The sequence below is a fragment of the Polypterus senegalus genome, chromosome 4, assembly GCF_016835505.1.
Source record: "Polypterus senegalus isolate Bchr_013 chromosome 4, ASM1683550v1, whole genome shotgun sequence".
NCBI classification, from domain to species: domain Eukaryota; kingdom Metazoa; phylum Chordata; class Cladistia; order Polypteriformes; family Polypteridae; genus Polypterus; species Polypterus senegalus.
In genome coordinates, this window is record NC_053157.1 from 164,036,040 (window position 1) to 164,057,669 (window position 21,630).

The 21,630-nt window shown below is 37.7% G+C and overlaps 1 protein-coding gene across 1 annotated transcript in view; it reads left to right on the forward strand.

The window, feature by feature from the left end:
* Positions 1-495: 495 nt before the first annotated feature.
* Positions 496-21,630, forward strand: part of LOC120527786 — a 105,628-nt gene continuing 84,493 nt past the window's right edge. Inside the window, exons 1-5 of the mRNA XM_039751601.1 lie at positions 496-850; positions 12,787-12,989; positions 19,833-20,072; positions 20,606-20,773; positions 21,251-21,360. Coding sequence (XP_039607535.1) covers positions 12,806-12,989; positions 19,833-20,072; positions 20,606-20,773; positions 21,251-21,360 — 702 coding nt within the window. The 5' untranslated portion in view covers positions 496-850; positions 12,787-12,805. The remainder of the gene's footprint in view (positions 851-12,786; positions 12,990-19,832; positions 20,073-20,605; positions 20,774-21,250; positions 21,361-21,630) is intronic.

Here is a 21,630-nt window from a genome sequence, read left to right on the forward strand (position 1 = left end):
GGGTTTCCTCCGGGTGTTCCGATTTCTTCCAAAAGACATGCAGGTGCATTGGCGATCCTAAATTGTCCCAAGTGTGTGCTTGGTGTTTGTGTGTGTATGTGTGTGTCCTGCGGGGAGCTTGCGCCCTGTGCTGGCCGGTATTGGCTCCAGCGTGACCATGTGTTAGGATATAGCGGGTTGGATAATGACTAACTGACTTTATTTCGGTAAAGTGCTTAGAATGGTTGGATAGCTTAAGTGTGAGACTGGAAGTCATTTTTGTTTGTCCAAATAGAAACTGTTGTAATTTGTAAAACTGCACCATACTGTGCAACGAGCGTGTCAATGCTAACTCGCAGAGGACATGATGGGAGTGACGCTGGGAAAGGGTGTTAGGATAATCACATGATTTATCTACTTGGAGAGGCGCGCTGTCGGGTATTCCACGACTGACGCTATGTGCGTTCTGTTATATGGAGGGCGTTCCGTGTCTGACGTCAGAGGTATTGGTGTCTGCCGCGTCACTGTTGGGGTTTGACACGGATGAACCCGCCATTTATTGTAAATTAATCGATGGGGGCTGTGATCAAAGGCAGGTCTGTTAGTCAAATTCGGCAACTTTAAACTTTGCAGAACGTAGATGGAAATTAAATGCGAATGCGTCTTATGTTTAAAAGCGCATTAGCAGTGATCGGTTCTGTTTATCTAACCAGAGGTGTAAAAATTACTGGATTACTGTGTTCAAAGGATTCGCGGGAAAAAGCTTGGCACCCTGCCCACAACAGCGAGTTTCACAGCATTTCCAAAAGCAGCCGGTCCATCATTCTTCCTGCACGCTGAAGGCCCAGGACTGGGACAATTTGCTTTCAAGGTAAGAAGTGAATACATGTATGTCATGTGGTCGGCGTTGAATGCAGTAGTAGTTTTATATTGTTATACACATCCTCTATTGCAGACAACAAAAGAAATGTCTCAATGCACGACTTTTAAATGCATTCCGAACAGTTTAACAACCGGATTTATTGCGCGCAAAAGCTCTGCAAGACAAGCCAAGTCCAATAATAAAATAGTTGACGGTCCGAAAAACTAACATAACTTACCGTCTATTCTAGGACTGTGCTTGTTTCTTAACGCAGAATTTATAAAATCATATACAGTTAAGGGCTAAACTGACTGGCCGACTTGCATGGCTTTCGTTTAATGTTAAGTGGCGGCAGCGCAACGACCGGATGAAGTGGTAATAGGCTGAATCTTAAGTTTCGTTTTCTTTTCTTGCTTACTTCTTGGCTAATTACGTGGTAATCGCTTGTACTGCCGAATCAGAGGGAACTACTGTTCTTCTATTAATTATGTCGTGCTTTTAGCTAACGTATGGCTCGATGAATTATTTACCTGGTGGTTTTCAACCGGCGCGCAGTGCAAATAATAGTGTAGCGGATCTGGGGTGTGAACTTGAGAGGGGCAGCCTGTCCAGGTGGTGGAGACCTGTCAGAGGAGGACAGAACCACCGAGAGAAGCCGACACAGAAGCAGCTCCGCGATCGCTATGTTGTAGACCCAGCATTTAAAGAAGTTCAGACACGTCTCCTAGCTGTTATAGTAAATTTGCCTGGGTGTTGTCTCTGAGGCAGAAATGCAGGAGATGCCTACAAAGTGGTCACAAAGTGCCATGTCTGTGTCGGAGCTGTTTTTACACCGGCTTCTTTGGTAGTCCCACCCATTCGGACAGTTTCGCAAGTGTTTGAGATGTAATGTCCATCCATCCATTTTTCAACCCGCAATAGCCTAACTACAGGGTCACGGGGGTCTGCTGGAGCCAATCCCAGCCCTCCGCAGGGCACACACACACACACACAATTTAGGTTCGCCAATGCACCTAACCTGCATGTCTTTGGACTGTGGGAGGAAACCGGGGCACCCAGAGGAATCTCACGCAGACACGGGGAGAACATGCAAACTCCACGCTGGGGGACCCGGGAAGTGAACCCGGGTGTCCTAACTGTGAGGCAGCAGCACTACCCACTGCGCCGCCCTGCGATGTAATGTGTTTGTGGTTAATAAAATAGTGGCGAGCCTTGATATGTTTTTGGTCACTGAATTAACCGTATCTGTCTGCTCAGCAGCTGCTAGATTATATCGTGACTTTTTCTCTTGCAGCCACCTACGGTACTTATTCGCACAACTTTGCAGCCATCTGCTTATTCAATGTTAACATTTCTTCTTCTAGTTATAATCGCCCTTTGTAGCTTGTCAGAAAAAGTATGAACAGCTACACGCTCTTGGGTTATCAACCAGTAAGTTATTTTGTGGTTAACTCCCAAAGATCTTCTAAGGCTATTCACGGGCATATGTAATCGCCTAGACACACAATCGGTGTATTTTCTAATCAGACATAGAAGTTCTTGAACATACCACATTCCCCCCATTTATATTTGGCAGATTTTTAAAGTTACAAACACATGCACAGTTTCTCAGTTTGTTTAAAACCTACACTATAGTGCATCACACTCAGTTATCTTTTCTTGCTGAACAAATGATAAAAAAACAGTCTAACTTTTTTTAACTGTGTAAATTAAGCATATGTGCATAAGCATGAACAGTTAGTCATCCCAACAATGGACAGTGAGTTAGGCCTACCAGTCATCCCAACAATGGACAGTGAGTTAGGCCTACTCAATATTTCTGGGGCTAGAAGTTGCAGAATTTGGCCATCTGGTGGCGCTCAACCCTCAGTGATGGTTCATGACAAAATCATTACACCTCACTGGAAGGACCATATCTGTGCCACTTCTACTGCAGGTGGTCCATCTTCTTAAAAATCACTTTCATAGTGTAAGGTTGGGGGCATTGCTCATTGTTCTCACCCGCCACTGTTGTTCATTTCTTGCCACTTCTGTATGTGTTTTGATCGACCCAATCACAAGTAAATTTACAACTCTTGTCTGACTGCATGTGCTAAAGAAGCAGTGACAGGTGCTTAGGTTGCTCTGATTGACTGGTAATTGTGTGAGTTGTTTATGCGAATTGTGTTACATTTATAACTATGTACATTTATACTGGTACCTTTTTATTGGTTTTAATGCTCCATGTTAACCCTCGACTTATGAGTGCTGCATGAGCAATTTCATCCATAATGCACAATATTTCATGTAGTTAGGTTGGTCCCAGGTTGTATCACTTTAGGCGCTTTTCCACTGCATAGTACGACACAGCACGGTTCAGTACAGCTCACCTTGGTTCGGCTCAGTTCGGCTCGGTTTGCGTTTCGACTGCAGTTTAGTACCGCTTTAGAGTGGGCGGGATTATTCACGTGTCGTTATAGTTGCGCCGCCTCTACTGCCGTGACACCGTGGAACTTTTACAACAACACGCAGACAACGACAACACTTTAGCTCGACGACGCGCAAGGGTAAGCATCTAAAAAAAGCACATCACTAGCTAAGTTTTATCACTGTTGCAAAGCATAAAATGAACTTAACTGCCAGTGTAACATTAAAATGCTGATTCTGTATATTACAGATCTTCCACATTTTGCAAAAAAGTCGCCGCAACAGACCATCTGTTTGGACATTTAACCGTGCTTCAGAGTGGTGGGATGTGATTGTTCCCTGTTTTACAAACACTCTCAGTGGCTGGAGAACTTTCGAATGTCTGAAGAAACATTCATCCACTTATAACAAACTGCGTCCAGCGATGGAGAGACGGGACACAAACTTCCGTGTGTGTGTACCTTTTAAAAATTATTAATGACGATTTTCTCCGGCCAATCAGTGACCAGCAGAGTTTACACGTCACGTTTTGGTAACGCTTCGGCGCGCTTGGAACCTCGGCTGAGGAGGTACTAAAAAAAGGACCAGGCACCAGGTACTGTTCCCAGTGGAAAACCCCCCAAAAGTGAGCTGAACTGAACCATGTCGTGCCGTACTATGCAGTGGAAAAGTGCCAATTCAGACCTCATGTGAACCGCTTCAGGGTTCACTTGGTACTGCACCCAGACCAAAGGGTCTCAGTATGGTTGTTTTGGTCCACACCAGGGTGTGATTGGTGGGTTTACAAGATCTACTTAAATGACCTAGGGCCTCATGTATAAACGGTGCGTACGCACAGAAATGTTGCGTACAAACGTTTCCACATTCAAATGACGATGTATAAAACCTAAACTTGGCGTAAATTCACGCACATTTCTACGGTACCTCATACCCTGTCGTACGCAAGTTCTGCGCTCGGTTTTTCAGACATCAAAGCAATGCTACTGTTCCTGTGTTGTTTATCTTTCTTTCTTAGATGCACATTCCTGACGCGGCTTTATAAATACACTGAAACTAACCGCATATTGTTTATTAGTGTAATGCATCTGATTGTAATTAACCTGTAACAATATAATGGTCCAGGGAATAGCCATAGTATTCCAAATACCATAACTGCTTTAGCGTTGTTACTCTCACTGCACCATCTTCTTCTTCTTCTTCTTCTTTCAGCTGCTCCCGTTAGGGGTTGCCACAACAGATCATCTCTTCCCATATTACTCTCACTGCACCACTTGTTGTATTTATATCACTGTATCTGAGTGGGGAATCACAGCAGCAGGTGATCGGAAAGAAAATTATCAGTATACAGAATCAAGCACACGCTGCCTCAGCCACGGCAAAACGCTTCAGAGACTTTCCCGTACGGACCTCATGGTTCAGAAACAGTTTCATCCCAAGAACTTTAAACACAGTCAATCAGTACATCAAGTGCTCCTTGTAGAACTGTTTGTACTTATAAGTACAATCAGCACCACTTTATAAAGCGCATATTTACATATGATGACAATATCATTTTTAAGATGAAATGCAGCAAAATATGTTGATTATATTATACAGATAAAGGTTTAACTTCATTTAAATAATATGTATTGTTAATAATTAAACATGTGAGGACACGGTGCTGCAGCGCTAGTTAGCACAGTGCCTCGTGCTGTATTCTTGCTGGGCTGGCACGACACTGGAAGGATAGATGGATAGAATAATTAAACACGTACTACGAAGATATTTCAATGTTTCTTAAAAGTTTTGAAGAATCATTGTAAGCTTACAGATGGCTTAACGTCTATTACAGAGCTGATTGTGTGGCAATTGGGTATTTGAAGAAAGAAAAGCAAGGACAGGAATTGGAGGTTAGTACATTTGAAAGAGACAGTACTGCTGCAATAATTTCATCGAAGGTCGCACACAATTGCTGCGCCACCGTGTTCCCATGTTAAATAACATACTTTCATTCCTATCATCATGAAAAAGATATCACGTATACATCTCAGTATTTTAATTATTCAGAGAGCTGTAATATTACGAATGTAATGGATTCTGTGTCCTGTCGGAGAAACAGAAATCGCGGAAGAACGTAGTGATTCACACACATAGAGCACATAGAAGATCAAATACAAAACAAAGCATTTAACATGCTACTTTATAGTTATAATGGGATTTGTGAAACTAGTAAATTAAATGATTTTAAGATGAAGTTTATGATGTTCTACTTTAATGACAAAATAAACTACGTGATTAAAGTGGAAATTTCGAGATTAAAGTTGACATTTCGTGCTTTTTTCCCCACTGTGTGGCTATTTTGTTTTCTCTGTACCCTAATAAGCTTTCATATGACACTCAGATGGTGGGCTACGACTCGCCTTTTCACAGCGACTTTGATATGTGACAAGTTCTTTTTTTATTTTGGGCACTGTGCGACCTTGTGAACTTGAACTTTCGAGTTTCTCCGACACTCTGTCACTCGATCAACTTCCTTTTGTTGTTTATACCACTGTTTAAACCAATAAATAGTATGTTTTTCTTTGCCTCCACTTGGTATTCGCTGAAATTCTTATATTTTTTCCAGTGCTTTTCCCATTGTCTTTTCGCAGAAGGCTGAGCTTAAGGGCTATTTATATTTATTTGCATATTGAAAGAGGCATAACTCTGGGAGAAGTTGGGGCAGGACAGCAGGCGCGTGAACGAGTGTTACTTTTCACACTAATTGGGATTTATGTAGTGGAAGAACGTGGAAGTTTGCGTATGCACAGATTCCTGCATCTGGATTTTTCTGTGCATATGCACATTCCCGCCTTTGTGCTTACGCCATGTTATACTGTGAGTTCTACGCACGGCATTATACATGAGGCCCCAGGACTTTTGTGGGAATCACATGAGAGTTAGGAAAAAAACATACCAAATGAGCTATGTTTGAAAAAACACATTTTCACAGCGGGATGTGTGTGAATTTACCCCCCTGAATTTACCAACCTTGTGCTAGAAAAACATCTAAGCTTGTCACTGGTGTTTCTCCCAGTGACGAGAGTTAACTGCAGATCTGTACGTATTTGTCGGGCACTCTTGAGAGAATGTTTAACTGTCTTCAACTTGTGTTCAGTAAATTCATCGGATTGTAGATATCCAGAACTAAAGTGTAAGAGCCTAATTCCTCAAGAAACTGTAAATGTTTGCATTTAACAGCTGGGAAAGTGAGTATCACCTCTCACAGCATCTTAGGAAATTCTGTGCCTCGCAAAAACTGACTTAATTTTCTAATCAAGTGTATAGGCCATTTTATCAAGTCAATTAAGCACATCTGGATATTAAGTCAGGTAGTCTATGATTACAAGAAACAACTTCCCGTGTAACTCAAAAATATCAGACCCAAGTTTTAGCTATGATAATTCTGGTATCTCATGTAATTTGAAATGTTCTTTTTGATTATGTGGTTGGAACTCATGACCAATATAGTCCCTTTCAGGGTTGGATTTTAGTTTGCTGGGCACCCAGTAGGAAATGTGTCAGTCCTCCAGAATGACTGGTCTGAGTCATGACAGTCCTATTGTTCATCAGTATGCTATTCATGATGCTGACTGTGACACTTTGGCCAGTACAGGTGGACTGTTAAGATTGTTACATTTTTTAGGCTGGTCTTTCGTGTGTGCCTCCATTTACATGAAGGACTTTGTTGCTTTCAGGATCTACTTGATCACATCTGAGCTCCATGCTTCTGTGGCATCCATTTCTTACACTACTTTCTCTTCAAACATGTTTTCTGAAACAGGATGGTGTATCTGCAATGTGCATGTCTTTCCCTGGTGTTTATAAAATTTTGAGGTCATAATATTGCAATTGGAGAAACATTTGTTAAAGTTTTGCTGAAGCTGGACATTTTGAAGCTGAAGCTGGACATTTTTACCTTTTTTTAAACTGTGTCCCTATATTTTTTTCCTTCTTACTCTAATACACTTCCGTGTGACACTCAGACGGTGGGCTACGACTCGCCTTTTCACGGCGACTTTTATTTTGGGCACTGTGTGACTTTCTGAACTTGAACTTTCTAGTTTCTCCACACTCTGTATCACTTGGTATACTTATTTTTGTTGTTTATACCACTGCTTAAGCCAACAAATAGTATGCTTTCCCTTACTTCAACTTTGCCTTTGCTGAAATTCTTCTTTTCATGTGCTTTTTCCATTGTCATTTCACCGAACACTGAACGGAAAGGGCTTTTTATATTGACTTGCATATTAAAATTTGTGAAATACTGAGAAGAGTCAGGGTGGGGTAGCAGGTGTGTGCACGTGTGTTACATTTCACATTGACCAGGATTTATATAGCGGAAGAACGTGGAAGTAGGTGTACGCACAGATTTATGCATCTGGATTTTTTTGTGTTTACGCACATTTCTGTTTTTGTCCGTGCACCATGTTTTAGTGTGAATTCTAAACACATTGTTATGCATTAGGCTGCAGATGCCTAGAAGCCTTATGTCCTGTATTAAAGTGTATGTTTATAATTAAACTATAGATCACAGGTGTTAACTGTTCATTTTTTTATTAACAAAATGAAATTCTGTATGCTTATTTCTCAGTGATCATAAAAATACTAAAATAAATACAATTTCCTTAAAATACATACAAATAAAAATCGTACAAAATATTTATCCATAATGCATGTGGCATAAAAGAAAATAAAATACCTCTTATAATTAGAAGCTGTCCTATTGTTTAATTTTTCCTTATTGTACCTCTCTGAAACAAGGCTTATTTAAAAAAGTAGTTTTCACCATTTATCTAACAAAAAAACCAAAGTAAGTATATAAAATATATACATTGTAAAAGAAAGACACACTAGTCGTCAAAGTTTGGGGTTTCTGGCCCCGTATACTGTAAGAAATATGCAAAAAAAATAATTTCGCCAGTGCAGTATTGATTTCCATATACAATAGCAGACCGTCAAAATGGCGGAGTGGGTAACGTTTATGGTGAGGGACCAGAAGTAGAGCGAGATGGATGCTGGGAGCGCTGATGTCATCAGGGATCGACAGAGGGAAGGTGGAAGCGGCAATGCATGGTCAGGGAGTCGTGGCAGATTCATGGCAGCGGTGCATCTTTCTTTCTGCAGGAATAGAAAGAGAGAGGTTAGTACCTCGCCATTCCCTTCTGGCATGCGACTTCACGCTACAGTTTGGGTCTGTATGCGGTCCCCTAATCACATGTGCGTGACAACATACACACTCACACAATCAATTAATTGGTATTGGCAATTAAATGCTGCTTAAATGTAAATATACCTGCACTTATATGTTTTAAACATTGTTAATGATAGATTAATTGCACTACAGTTTTTTTACTGTTAAAATATGCATTTACTACATTTATACAGGTGTACGAGATAGACATTCATAATTCTTGAGGTGTACTTATAAATATGGGTTGCCATTTTAATAATGCAGTACTTGTTTCTTACCAAAACATACTGTATGACACAAAGCAACAAATAATATACATTGTTCATCATCTTTTAAAAAAAGCTGCAAATGTATCACAGATTCATAAGTTGTTTATCAAGAAGACACAAAACTAACATGCTTAACAGGTTTGTAAGTAAAAGACTAGTTGCATTTTTTTCAAATTTATCAAAGTTCTGCAGCCTTTAGTTTGCTTTATAAGATGATTCAAGCACTGGTGTGACACGTGCTCAAATCATTCCACAGACCAAAAATATTTGTTTTAAAAGCTTCAGTAAAAATTTCAACGATAAACAGTTCACACAAAAATAGAGAAAAAATTGGTATTAAAGAAAAGCTCTGTTTAAAACTTATGTACTGTATCTTGTTTCATTCTTTAAGTTTGGTCATACAGTTGTGCTTGAGGCACATTAAACAAGGTGAACACATTAGACACGTTAAACATGGTCAGAAAACTGTATGCCATCTCCTATTCTATTTGCAATCATATCTACCAGGCCATGCTAGCAGTAGGACTATTTCTTCACTGGGTTAATTAACACTCTGTTCTACAGATATAACCAAGAATGTTATATCGCATGTTAATGTACTGGGGTTAAAAAGCTATACCATATTCTAGATAGCTATAAGAAAGTGATGTTCTGTAGAAATTAAGCAAACACTTACATTAATTTAACATTAAACATTAACTTTCTAAGATTGGCTCTTACAAAGACATTTTGCTGTTAAACTAACAAGACTATTGTTAACAACATTTATTTATATAGCACATTTTCATACAAATTATGCAGCTTAAAGTGCTTTACATGATGAAGAAAAAGAAAAAAGACAAAATAAATAAAAATTAGAATAAGGGAACACTAATTAACATAGAAAAAGAGTAAGGTCCGATGGCCAGGGAGGACAGAAAAAACAAAGAAAACTCCAGACGGCTGGAGAAAAAAGTAAAATCTGCAGGGGTTCCTGGCCACGGGACCACCCCGCCCCTCTAGGCATTCTACCTAACATAAATTACCTCAATCAGTCCTCATGGTATTCAGGGTTCTCATGGAAGAACTTGATGAGGACGGTTATGTGGACTTCTGACCTTTAATCCATCAATGTAGGGACATTACAGTGCTTTGATCAGGTGGTGGTGGCGGCGCAGGTTGCCACTCTAGAAAACCGGAAAAAGAACAGACAGAAAGTAGGGGTTAGTACGGATTTTGGAGCCACCATGAAAAATCATGATAATTAATTGAATATACAGAGCATCAGGATTAAACTAAGATGAAGCTATGAGGAAGCCATGTTAAAGCAATGTTTTCAGCAGTGTTTTAAAGTGCACCACTGTACTGTATTAGCCTGGCGAATTCCTATTGGCAAGCTATTCTAGATTTTAGGTGCATAACAGCAGAAGGCCGCCTCACCACTTGGAATTCTAATCAGACACTCATTTGAAGATCTAAGGTTACTATTTGGAGTGTAAGGTGTAAGACATTCTGAAATATATGATGGGGCGAGATTATTTAAGGCTTTGTAAACTATAAGCAGGATTTTAAAGTCAGTTCTAAATGACACAGGTAACCAGTGTAGTGACATCAAAACTGGAGAGATGTGCTCAGATTTTCTTTTCCTAGTTAAGATTCTAGCGGCTGCATTCTGCACTAGTTGCAATCAATTTATGTCTTTTTTGGGTAGTCCTGAGAGGAGAGCGTTACAGTAATCTAGTCAACTGAAAACAAAAGCGTGGATTAATTTCTCAGGATCCTGCAATGTTATAAGGGATCAAACTTTTGCTATATTTCTTATGTGGAAAAATGCTGTCCTAGTAATCTGATTAATATGTGATTTAAAATTCAAGTCAGAGTCAATTGTTACCCTTAAATTCCTTACCTTACCTTAAAAAAGTGGAAATTTCAAATGTGTCTTTATCTTTTCATTTTTCATTTGAAAAGCAGAGGCAAATAAAACAAGCTCACTGTCCAAACTAAAGCAGCATCTGTTTTATTTAAAGGACAAAATAAAAGGGTCTGAATTCATTAAAGTAGGTTTTCTTTCCATTTGTTTAAATGCACAACTTCACTCTTTTATCTTCCTGCTGTTGAGATGAATTACTGGTGGTTCTCCTTGCACCACATGACAAAGTACTTCATTTCGCTTTACTTGCCTAAACCTCTCTATCTCATCCAACAATTTTTAAGCACATTTGTTATGCAATCACTATACCATTCTAATGTGTGTGTATTTCGACATTTTATACATGTAGTACTTAGGTATGAAAGCTCCATTTCATTTACAATTTTTTGGTGCAGTGTGTATACTAAATGGCAAAAATAGAATATATTAAATTTTATGAGACATTTTCAAAATTAACACAGAAGGCCTGTGTAAAAAACAGATAGTCCCTTGGGGGTCGGTGGCAGGATTAGCACTCCAGCCACTGTCAAATTTCCTCACACTGTTTCAGTGTGGTGCCGAGGTGTCACCTGTTGCACAGCTGCACTCGGGTTCCCAATCCGTGTGGTGCGTTGTGTGGTGGGGGCAGCAATGTGCTGTAATCAGTGCATGCTCCCAACCTCCTCTCCCTCCTCTCCAAAGTTTCCCTCTCTCTCATTCTTCTGAATGGTTATGATCTGCTAGTTAAACATCAAATACAAGCTTATCAGAAAGAGTGGTGTTAAATTCTTCCTGTTCCTAGATGCAAGGAAAAAGCAGAGTTCCAGGAACATGCCTTCAACATTTATTTCTGGGTTTCCGTTTGGGTGTGGTTTTATTAATGTGGTGTTTGTTCTGCAGAGTACACATGTTGTCAACACTGTTGTCAATATTTGGGCAGAGGTCAGAAACCAAGTGGGGAGCATCATTGGAGGAAACTATAAACAAATTAATCTAAGCTGATTTGCTGAAATCATGTAATTATTTGTCTGCAGTATATTGTAAGGGGGGCACAAAGATTCCCAGAATTGGTCAACATTGTAGGAGTAAGATGTAGTTATCAACTTTGCTTCTAGGTATAGTATGCCTACAATCTTGGTAATCGGTCCATCAAGTGGCACTGTGCTAAGTTGATCGAGATGCATATTTCTGGTGTTTATTCTACAATTGTGCAAATGAATTAGCTAATATTCAATATACATATATATATATATATCGTCACACAAACGAGTCACAGACATCATGAAGTTTTGGGGCAGCCACCCGTATATTGTTTTTTCAGCTGTTAGCACACTCCACCGTCCCTGGTCTGGCGTAGAATTACTATTATTTAGGCCCTTTAGCTGTTTCCCATAAACATGTATGTGACAAATATATATGCTGTATATACAGTATACAGTATATATAAAATAAATAATGTGTGTGTATAAGAGTGTTTATTCAGTCCAGCTTAAATTTATATATATTTTAATGTATTTTGTGGTGTAATTAAAAGTTGACAGATATAGCATATAGCCAAGGAGGCAGCTTGCTAACCATGTCTTCTTTTGGTCTCACCTAACACCAACTCCATTTCTCTGCGAAATTACAGGCTAATCTTGTACAGTGGTGCTGTTCTACTTGTGCCATTCATTTGCATGAACTTCATGCTGCATTTGTCCACTCAATCACAGCTACGGCAAAAAAGGATGCACTTCCTAAAATACCTCAGTCATTACATCTGCATTACCGACTAATGTCAAGAAATAAAAACAAATCACAGATGGCTAATTTTCTTCTTTTCTATAATGTTATCAAATTGCAATCAAATTAGTGGAAGCATTTTTTTAAGATTTTAAGGTATTTCATTTTTTTATTGTTGGTGATTTTTGCATCTAGTTTTTTTTTTTTTAAGATATTTCAGGAATTGTACCAAATTACTTCAGCTTTTTCAAATGTTATCCTTGGCATGCTGTCTTTAAAATTCTTAAAGTGCTCTACATGCAGATTTAGAGAATGAATGGGTCAACAGTTTTTTTTTGTTGTTTTTTTTTCCTTCTTGACATAGCTTTATATAGCGTTTTTCAAACTGTTAAGTAATGTACCTTGGTCTTTAGATATTGTGTAAAGTGTCCTTATTTGCTTCTTTCAGAGGAAATCAAATAGAGGAAATGTCTCAGGAAGATCAAGAATCTTCTCCATCAAAAAAGATAAAAAAGGAAGGTGAAAGTGAGCTAAAAGTATCTAACTATTTCTCTATAAGGATCAGTGATGGATTCATACGTACTGTCGGCAATGTTGTTACACCTTTGGTATTAGCACATGCATCGTTGCAGATTATAAGAGAGCTGAAAGGTACAGTATCATATATTTATTTTTTTTTTTCATGACTTCCTGTTAAAGAAACAGTTATTAATTTCATCCTTAATAGTATATTGAGACAGAAATGTTTAAGATCAGATGCCTCATTTAATCTCCTTTTAGTCACCTTTTACTACATGAAAGAGGGACAGTAAAATTGTAATCCCCTGTCACAGACATGATGCATTCTGTTAAACTGGCTTAGTGCAAGATGTAGGAGAAGCATAGGTGAGATGGAGTTGTAAAGAAGAGAGTTAAGGATTTTGTCCTGTGATATTGTGAGTATGAGAGAACTTTTTGTTTTTGCTGTGCAAAGGAGGCGAGATTGAAAGCTTGAGTGAGAATATTTAGTGAGAAGAATGACAGGGACACATTAAGTAGGACGTGGTATGCCTGTGGTAAGAAAATGTGGTGGAGGTGAAGATGGTGAATGAGTGAGTGTATTGTAGTTGTTAAAATAATTGTAAGTGACTGATGACTATGCAGAGAATGTCCCATTCATTGGTAGAAGCAGCAAAAAAAATGAACATTTGGAACAGTTTGTCAACATCGTTTAGATTGCCTTTGGGAGAAGTCATTGTAATGGGTGGACACATGAATGGCCATTTTGGTTCTTACGAGATTCATTAAGTACCAGGAATGTTGAAGGGGACAGGATTCTGGTGTTTAGTGATGTGATGGAAATGGCTGTGTCCAATACCATGTTTAGGGTTTAAGGAGAAAAACAAATTAATGATACAGTATATGAATCCGATTTAAGGAGCAGGATAAAATATTTTTTGACAAGGAAAGTTGGTGCATTATGATCAATCTGACGGTGATCATTTGAAAAGTTTGCATCACTTTAACACTTGGTTGTAGGAGACCATTTACTCAAAGGCTTGAAGAAAAGTAAGAGGAAGTACAGTATGGAAAATAACTGGTAGCAAGAGTGACTATATTTCAGAAATGTCAGTTGCAAAAGGCAATGAAAAACATCTGGTTGGACAAAGGATCACTCCAGCCTTTTTTGTGGGTTACATCTTATGAAATAGACTGTGCCTGTTGGACTGAGCAGATGCTTTCCCGTGCTGAGATGATGCAGAGAACAGAGGGAGCTAGTGCTGAGACTTTACAATAAAGGAAGGAGTGATTATTTTAGCATTGGTTTCTTGAGTGAAAAGTGGTGTGCAGGTTTGTCCTTAGGGAGCAAAGTGGACTTATTGCCACATGTTTCTCCAACTACAGTGCCTTAATGACTGTTGAACTATGAATTTCAACAGTCAAACCAAAGTATTATCTTTTTATATTAGTTTTTATTTATATACTTGAAAAATGTATTTATTTTTAGTTTTCTTTCAAGATGTATTATTAGTTTTTATTTTACAAAGATGTTTTTATTTTATTTATGTATATATATATATATATATATATATATATATATATATATATATAGAGAGAGAGAGAGAGAGAGAGAGAGAGAGAGAGAGAGAGAGAGAGAGAGAGAGAGAGAGAGAGAGAGAGAGAGAGAGAGAGAGAGAGAGAGAGAGAGAGAATATATTAGTTTTAGTGATTATAGTATAGTATACCTTCTCGGAAAGACTTTGACGTCCAGCGAGACTAGACTTTGTAACCCTTGGAAGCAAAACATGTGAGACTGTCACTTTTGCACATCACGCCCTACTTACAAACAATTTAAGACAAGATCATGGACATCTAACCTCTCAGTTGTTGGATTGCTTTTGGCAGACACACTTCATGTGCTCCCAGCTCTTAAAGAATTTTATGCATTCTAGATGACACATCAATGACTAATCGAAGAAAAAAGAGCAACTATGTGCAAATTCTGAAAATAAGGAAAGTATTAATCAGCCCGGACCAAGTGGAGTTGAAAACCTCGTAGGTCCAACCTGGGTCAGAAAAAAAAGACTTCATAAAGACGTTCAAAAGCATTGGCACGATACAAATGCAGAGAGCAGGTTAGAGATTATGAAAGCAGTGGAATTTGAAAGGCTCAAAAAAATGTGAGCGTGACACACATGCAGAGCAAGTTACAGATTATGAAAGTAGTAAAATTCAAAAGTATCAAAAAAAAGAGAGTAAGGATCGCATTAGCACAAACAAAGGGAAATTATTACTTGGTGAAATAACAGAACAACAAAAAGAGATTGAATACAAGGACATAAGTGATATGTCAGACGTGTGTAGATATTGTAAGGCAAAAACAAAACCAACTCCTGAATATTAAAAATGTTATAAGATGCTTATATTTTTGAGCAGTGGTGCTGAAAAAATGTTGTTGTCGGTAAACCTGCTTATCTAAAGCAAGGAACGTGAAGCATGCGCCCTAGCACGCATTCAGTACAAGGCAGGAACAATCTCTGAACAAGGTGCTAGCTCATGGCAGCAATACACACACACTCAAACACACAAATATATCAGTATTTATGTCAGATGTTAAGAAAATAATATGATCCTTCATCCATTTTAAGTGTATGAGAAAGAAAAGGGAAGGAGAAATATTATATAAACATTATTCTGATAACATTATTTTTATACTATCAGACTTCTCAGCTGTGAATGTAAAACTAAGGAAAAGAAATAATAAAAACTTAAAGAAAAACATTAGCATGCAGATTTAGTTTTTTTTAGTTTGAAGAAACCAGTGAACTTTTACCTGTAGTTTAGTAGAAACACTGCCAACTCAATAAATTTACAAGGTTTGTATCACTAATGAATCTCTTTATCAAATGTCAAAAACATGGTTTTGTTTTCAAAAAGGATTTCTCCTGTGTGAAGTGACAAGTGAATTGTTGCCAACAAAATGCAGACCCCTGAGAAATAAACTGAAAAGAGTTTTCACTTGGCTTTAGTGCGTGCTGCTGTTGCTGTGCACTTATTATGGCTTAATCACAATTACAGTTAACGTCATCACTTTTGAACAGACTGAAATTCTGTAAGGAATTCTCTGTATCTGACACTTCTGTCTTGAGCTCTAAAAATCCAACAAAGCTCTGAAAGCTGCTCAACACTCTTGGGTTACACCATGTTCAGAGGTTGTATCATAGTTTACCGGTAGAGCGAAATCATAGCCTTGGCAAACTTCACTAACACTAGAACTAGAATCTATCATGCTGTCGCTGCCAATTTCTGAGGAATTATCACTATTATCACACAATAAATCAGTTTATCCATCAGACACTTAACTTGCGTGTATCCATCTCACAGTAAGCACTGTGTCAACATCCACCCTCCTTTACTAGCCGCTCTTCACCTAATGACTGCACATGAGGCTTGTTATGTCAGAGATAACGATAAAAGGTATTAAAAGAGACTTGAGTGCCCAAACATGAAGCAGGAATATTTCTTTGAAAAACAAAGAAGAAATATTTATTAATATATTCAAATAATTTCTGGGCTGCCTGCAACCCCGGTTGGCCAGTGCACAAGTCTGATTGCGGCATTTTTTTTAAATAAGCCATTATTTTATTTTAGTCATTTTTTTTCAGCTACCTTAATAGTTCAGTTTAGTTTTTCATTTGTTTTAATAATTTTTTTTCAGTTTATGAAAATGTTTTATTACTAAATAGTTTTCATCTTCATTTTAGTTAACAATAATGATGCTTTCTTTTCTGATGGAGAAATGAAGATCCAGTACAGGAAGGGTCTCACTCGCTGCTCTAGAGAGAAATTTGTTAATTGGTTTTCTAAAAATAATCTATTAGTGTGTACTGGTATGAAGTTATGTCTTAGTCAGAAGGGCAGTGATAGGCTGCAGCTGAGGTTTTATGTGCCATTTGGTGTATATCTGATACACTACACTAGTAAAATGTTGAAAATTCAAATGTAGGTATGCAGATGTTAACATAATCCGAGTGATTTGTTGTATTTTTTATTTATCTTTCTTAGGTCAAAAACAGATACTTTTTTAAGTTATTTTCAACAGTAATGACGAGAATAAGAACGAATACAACCCATCCATTCAGTTGGTTCATGGTCATTACAATATAATACAATACAATTTATTTTTGTATAGCCCAAAATCACACAAGAAGTGCCACAATACAATGGGCTTTAAAAGGCCCTGCCTTTTGACCTCCCCCCAGCATTGACTCTCTAAGAAGACAAGGAAAAACTCCCAACCCCAGTAGGGAAAAAAGTGAAGAAACCTTGGGAAAGGCAGTTCAAAGAGAGACCCCTTTCCAGGTAGGTTGGGCGTGCAGTGGGTGTCAAAAAGAAGGGGGCAATACAATACACTACACAGAACAGAACACATCCTCAATACAGTATACAAATAAAAAAATTTAGAAGTACTTAGCAGAATTTAACAGTAGATGATATCACATAATATGATTTGTTTAGAGTCCTGGAGACCTCACCCATCAATCCTTAGCAGATTGCTGTAGTTTGCAGGTAGGCATGCAGCTGATACAATGAGGTGATTGTGGCTGATGTAACAAGTTATAGCCGTACGTTTCTGGATATAAATGAATACCTACAGCAGGGCTAAGTTCAAAGCTGTGCAGCAACAAATTACATAAAACAATTAGAAAGTGATTTTAGTAAAATAAGGTACATGTACTTGAACAAGATTGCATTCTGGAAGTGAATATTTATTATCTACATCCATAGAATATATCTCAATTACCTTTCATTTAAATCGTTGAGTAATTTAGCAGCTTGTTACTGATCAATTCTTCAGTGGTACCAAGTGACATTTTATAGTTCATCCTTAGGTCAGTTTTATTTTTTTGGAATGTTTCTACAATCATCCATTCATCCATTTTCTGCCGCTTATATGGATCTGGGTTGCAGGAGTAGCAGTCTAAGCAAAGATGCCCAGATCTCTCTTTTCCTTGCCAACTCCTCCTTGGGGATACCGAGGTTTTCCCAGGCAATTCGAGACATGTAATCTGTCCAGCGTTTTCTGGGTCTGCCCTGAGGTCTCTCAGTTGGACATACCTGAAACACCTCCTAAGGGTGGTGTCCAGGAGGAGCAGTGGCTCCACTTTGAGCTCATCTTAAATGTCTGCATTCCTCACCCCATCACTAAGGCTGAGGATTGATACCCTACAAAGGAAACTCATTTCTGCCACTTGTACTGTATCTGCAAGCTAGTTCTTTTGGTCACTACTCACAGCTCCTAACCATACGAAAGAGTAGGAACGTAGATTGACCTGTAAAATCGAGAGCTTTGCCTTTCATCTCCACTCTTTCTTTACCACGACTGACCAGTACAACATTTGCATGACTGCTGATGCTGCTCCAATCCACTTGCTGACCTCCTGCTGCCTTTTGCTCTCACTTGTGAATAAGATTCTGAGATGCTTAAACTCCTTTGCTTGAGGTAGCAATTCACTCTCAAACTGGAGAGGGCATTCCACTCTTCTGGCTAAGAACTATGACCTCTGACTTGGAAGTGCTGCTCCTCATCCTGGCTGCTTCATAAACCACCCCAATGCATTCTATGTTCACAGCCTGATGAAGCCATCAAGACCACATCATCTGCAAGGAGAATAGATGTGATCCTGAGGTCACCAAACTGGACCCCAAAGTCCTAACGCTGAACCTAGAGATTCTTTCCATAAAAATCTGAATAGATTTTGTGATAAATGGCAGTCCTGGTGGAATCCTACACTTACCGGGAACAAGTCTGACTTGCTGCTGGCAATGCACACCAAGCTTTTGCTCCAGTTGTATAGGGACTGAATAGCTTGCAACATCAGGGCTGGAATCCCATACTTCTGATGCACCGCACACTCTGAGGGATGCTGTCATATGCCCGTTCCAAGTCCACAAAACACATTTAGACTGTTTGGGCATACTCCCTTGAACCCCCCAGAATCCTTGTGAGGGTAAAAAGCTGGCCCAGTGTTCTGCGACCAGGATGAAATCTGCATTGTTCCTCCTGAATGCTTTTGCAGTCAGGTCTTAAGGTAGCCTTCTATAGTTCAGTTTACTAGATAGATAGATAGATAGATACTTTATTAATCCCAAGGGGAAATTCACATAATCCAGCAGCAGTATACGGATAGTAAAAATAGTCCAGGGAGTGATTCCACATAAAAGAAAGTGGTAGAAGTGATCAGTGAATTAGAGAACAATAGGGGAAAAAAAGGTAAAAAGATAAAGTCATACACTATGTTCAGAAGTTGATTTGGATTGAAGGTTTATACGGAAAGATGAGTCAAATGGAATAGTGGGTGTTATTTGAATAGTTTCTTGCTTTAAAATAACCATTACTAATAAGTGTAAAATTAACGACCCATTTTAAATGTGATTGTTGTTCTTGAGTTTAAAAATAAGAAAGTTTTTCTGTAAATATAGCACAGTAGTAAGTAGTAGTATTGTGTTAATTTGCTGGGACAATATTTTCATTTGAAGATTAGTGGCTTATGAGTACAGCTTGCATTTTAAGCAAGTTAGATGGATTTTATCTGCTGTGAGTGAGTGAGTGAGGGAGGGAGGTTGTGTGTTTTGTATGTGATTGTATTGTGTTCTTCTAGAGCCTGCTCTAGTTTACAATGAAGATAAGCCTATTTATTAGCCTGAACAGAGCGGATTCAGACAAGGTATTGAAAACATTTTCAGCAGTTCACATGGAGAGGAAGAACATTCCATAGTTTTAGAGCAAGACAGCAAATCAGATAATTCAAAGAGTTTTGTTGGGAAAATATCTGTCTAATATACATATGACTAAATCCGCAGTGTTACTTTAGAAAGAGTTGCAGGATTACTGCTTGATTTTTTTTATTTTTTTGGCGATTCTAGAAAAGATGTGTTAAAAAATTAGCATGTAAAACTGCCAGGCAAGTTGTAAATGTTTAATGTTTTTTTCAAAATTTTTTATCTATATAGGTGTTCAGCTGGAAGGAGCATTTATAAACATACTAAGCCAGTTTTGGGTAGGTGTAAGACAGTTTCGCCCAGGGAGCATTATCATTGATGCTGAATCTTTAAAACATTCCTCTGCATTAAACATGGATGCTATTATACAGAAGATGATAACTGAAATGAAAACAATAATGCCGGCAGGAAATTTTGTAATTGAGAAAGTAAATGATAAAGATCATCATTCTCCAGAGCCAAAGGTTCAAGGTATACTAATTATACATCTTATGTTTGCTGTTTTATTTAATCATCTTTACAAAACTATAACATGCAAGAGTTTAAAACACCCATTATATAACTTAATATTCTGTTTTATTTTACTTCTATAAAATTATATGGGCTGTTTTGTATGGGTTATGTTTACATGTACGGAGCACAAAAGGTGGATTTAAGTTTAAACAATTGCACGATAAAAAGTGAATAACCTCTTTAAAGACCATTTTTACATCTCTGTTTTGTCACATTTGTTTTTCCTTTTTCATGAATTGTATGAAAATGATTTTTAAATAAACATTTCTTCCCTAATCAGATGAATATTGCATTATTGAAAGTATCTAAGTATCATATCTATTTTAAGTTGTGGTACTATTCCTTTTTAATATTTGCTTTATTTCCTTTTTTTAGTCCTTTATATTTGGCTTTAATCTTGTATTGCACATTTCATCACTTGCAGGTTTAGATTTTTATAAAAATTCAACAAGTTAGTATTTTATTGATCTTGTAGTTCTTATTTATTTTAGCCATGGACCTTGCATTGTATACTTTGCACATGCTGAAAAAGGAACTCGGCAGAATGAAACTTTCAGCGATAGCTGAGGTGATGGATTTTCATAATGCAGAGGAAATGATATCACAAAGTATAAGAGAAACACAGTCTTCTACAAAAGTGTGCCTTTTATCACAAAATGGTAATATTTTCAATATTCACTCTCACACATTTGATCTCAGGTATAATGTTGTTTGATTTTGTTTCTTAAAATGAATTCTGACCACCTGTAAGTAAGTTACTTTTTTTATATTTCATATGATATTGATGTGATAAAGGAAATGCTTTTAACCTCTCCTACTTATTGTGTTCATAAATTACTTAATTCTTACGAAAGAGTAATGTATTTTTCAAGTTCAAGTTGTTTTTTTTTTCACAACAATGGTGTAAATTAATTTTCCTGTGGAAACTGTGCTCTAAAGTAAGGAACTTTGTATTAATTTTAAAAAGTACAGTTCCTGAATATACTGCACTTAACCTTTAATGGTATAATATAACAGTAATTGCCTAATCTCAGGCTTAGTACTGCCATATATTTTGGGAGTCTGTTTATTTTGGAGCATAAAACAAAAGGATATGAGAGTTTTAGAATAAAATTTGTCCCTTTTGGTTTTAACAGGAAAGGGAAAGAGTTTCATTCTAAATCTCTTGCTGCTTATGACTGCAGACACTGATGAAGAATATCAGGAATATATCAAAAACAATGAAGGCATCCTTCCATTAACACAGGTATGCTTTCCAACTCTAAAATTTCAGACAAAAACCCCTCATGCTTCAAAAGAAAGGAATTATATTTTCCATGTATTTTTTCCTTTAAAATTCAAATTATTGTTTCAATTGAAATTCAGTTTAATTGAGGCTTAAACTTTAAGTGGCTGAAATACTGATAATTGAATTAATGACAAAGTAAATAAGGTTGTGTGTTTCTAGATCGGTGAAAACAACTGGTTTAATGTGTTTTACAAAATGAACAACTAACCCTTTGTTAAATACATCATC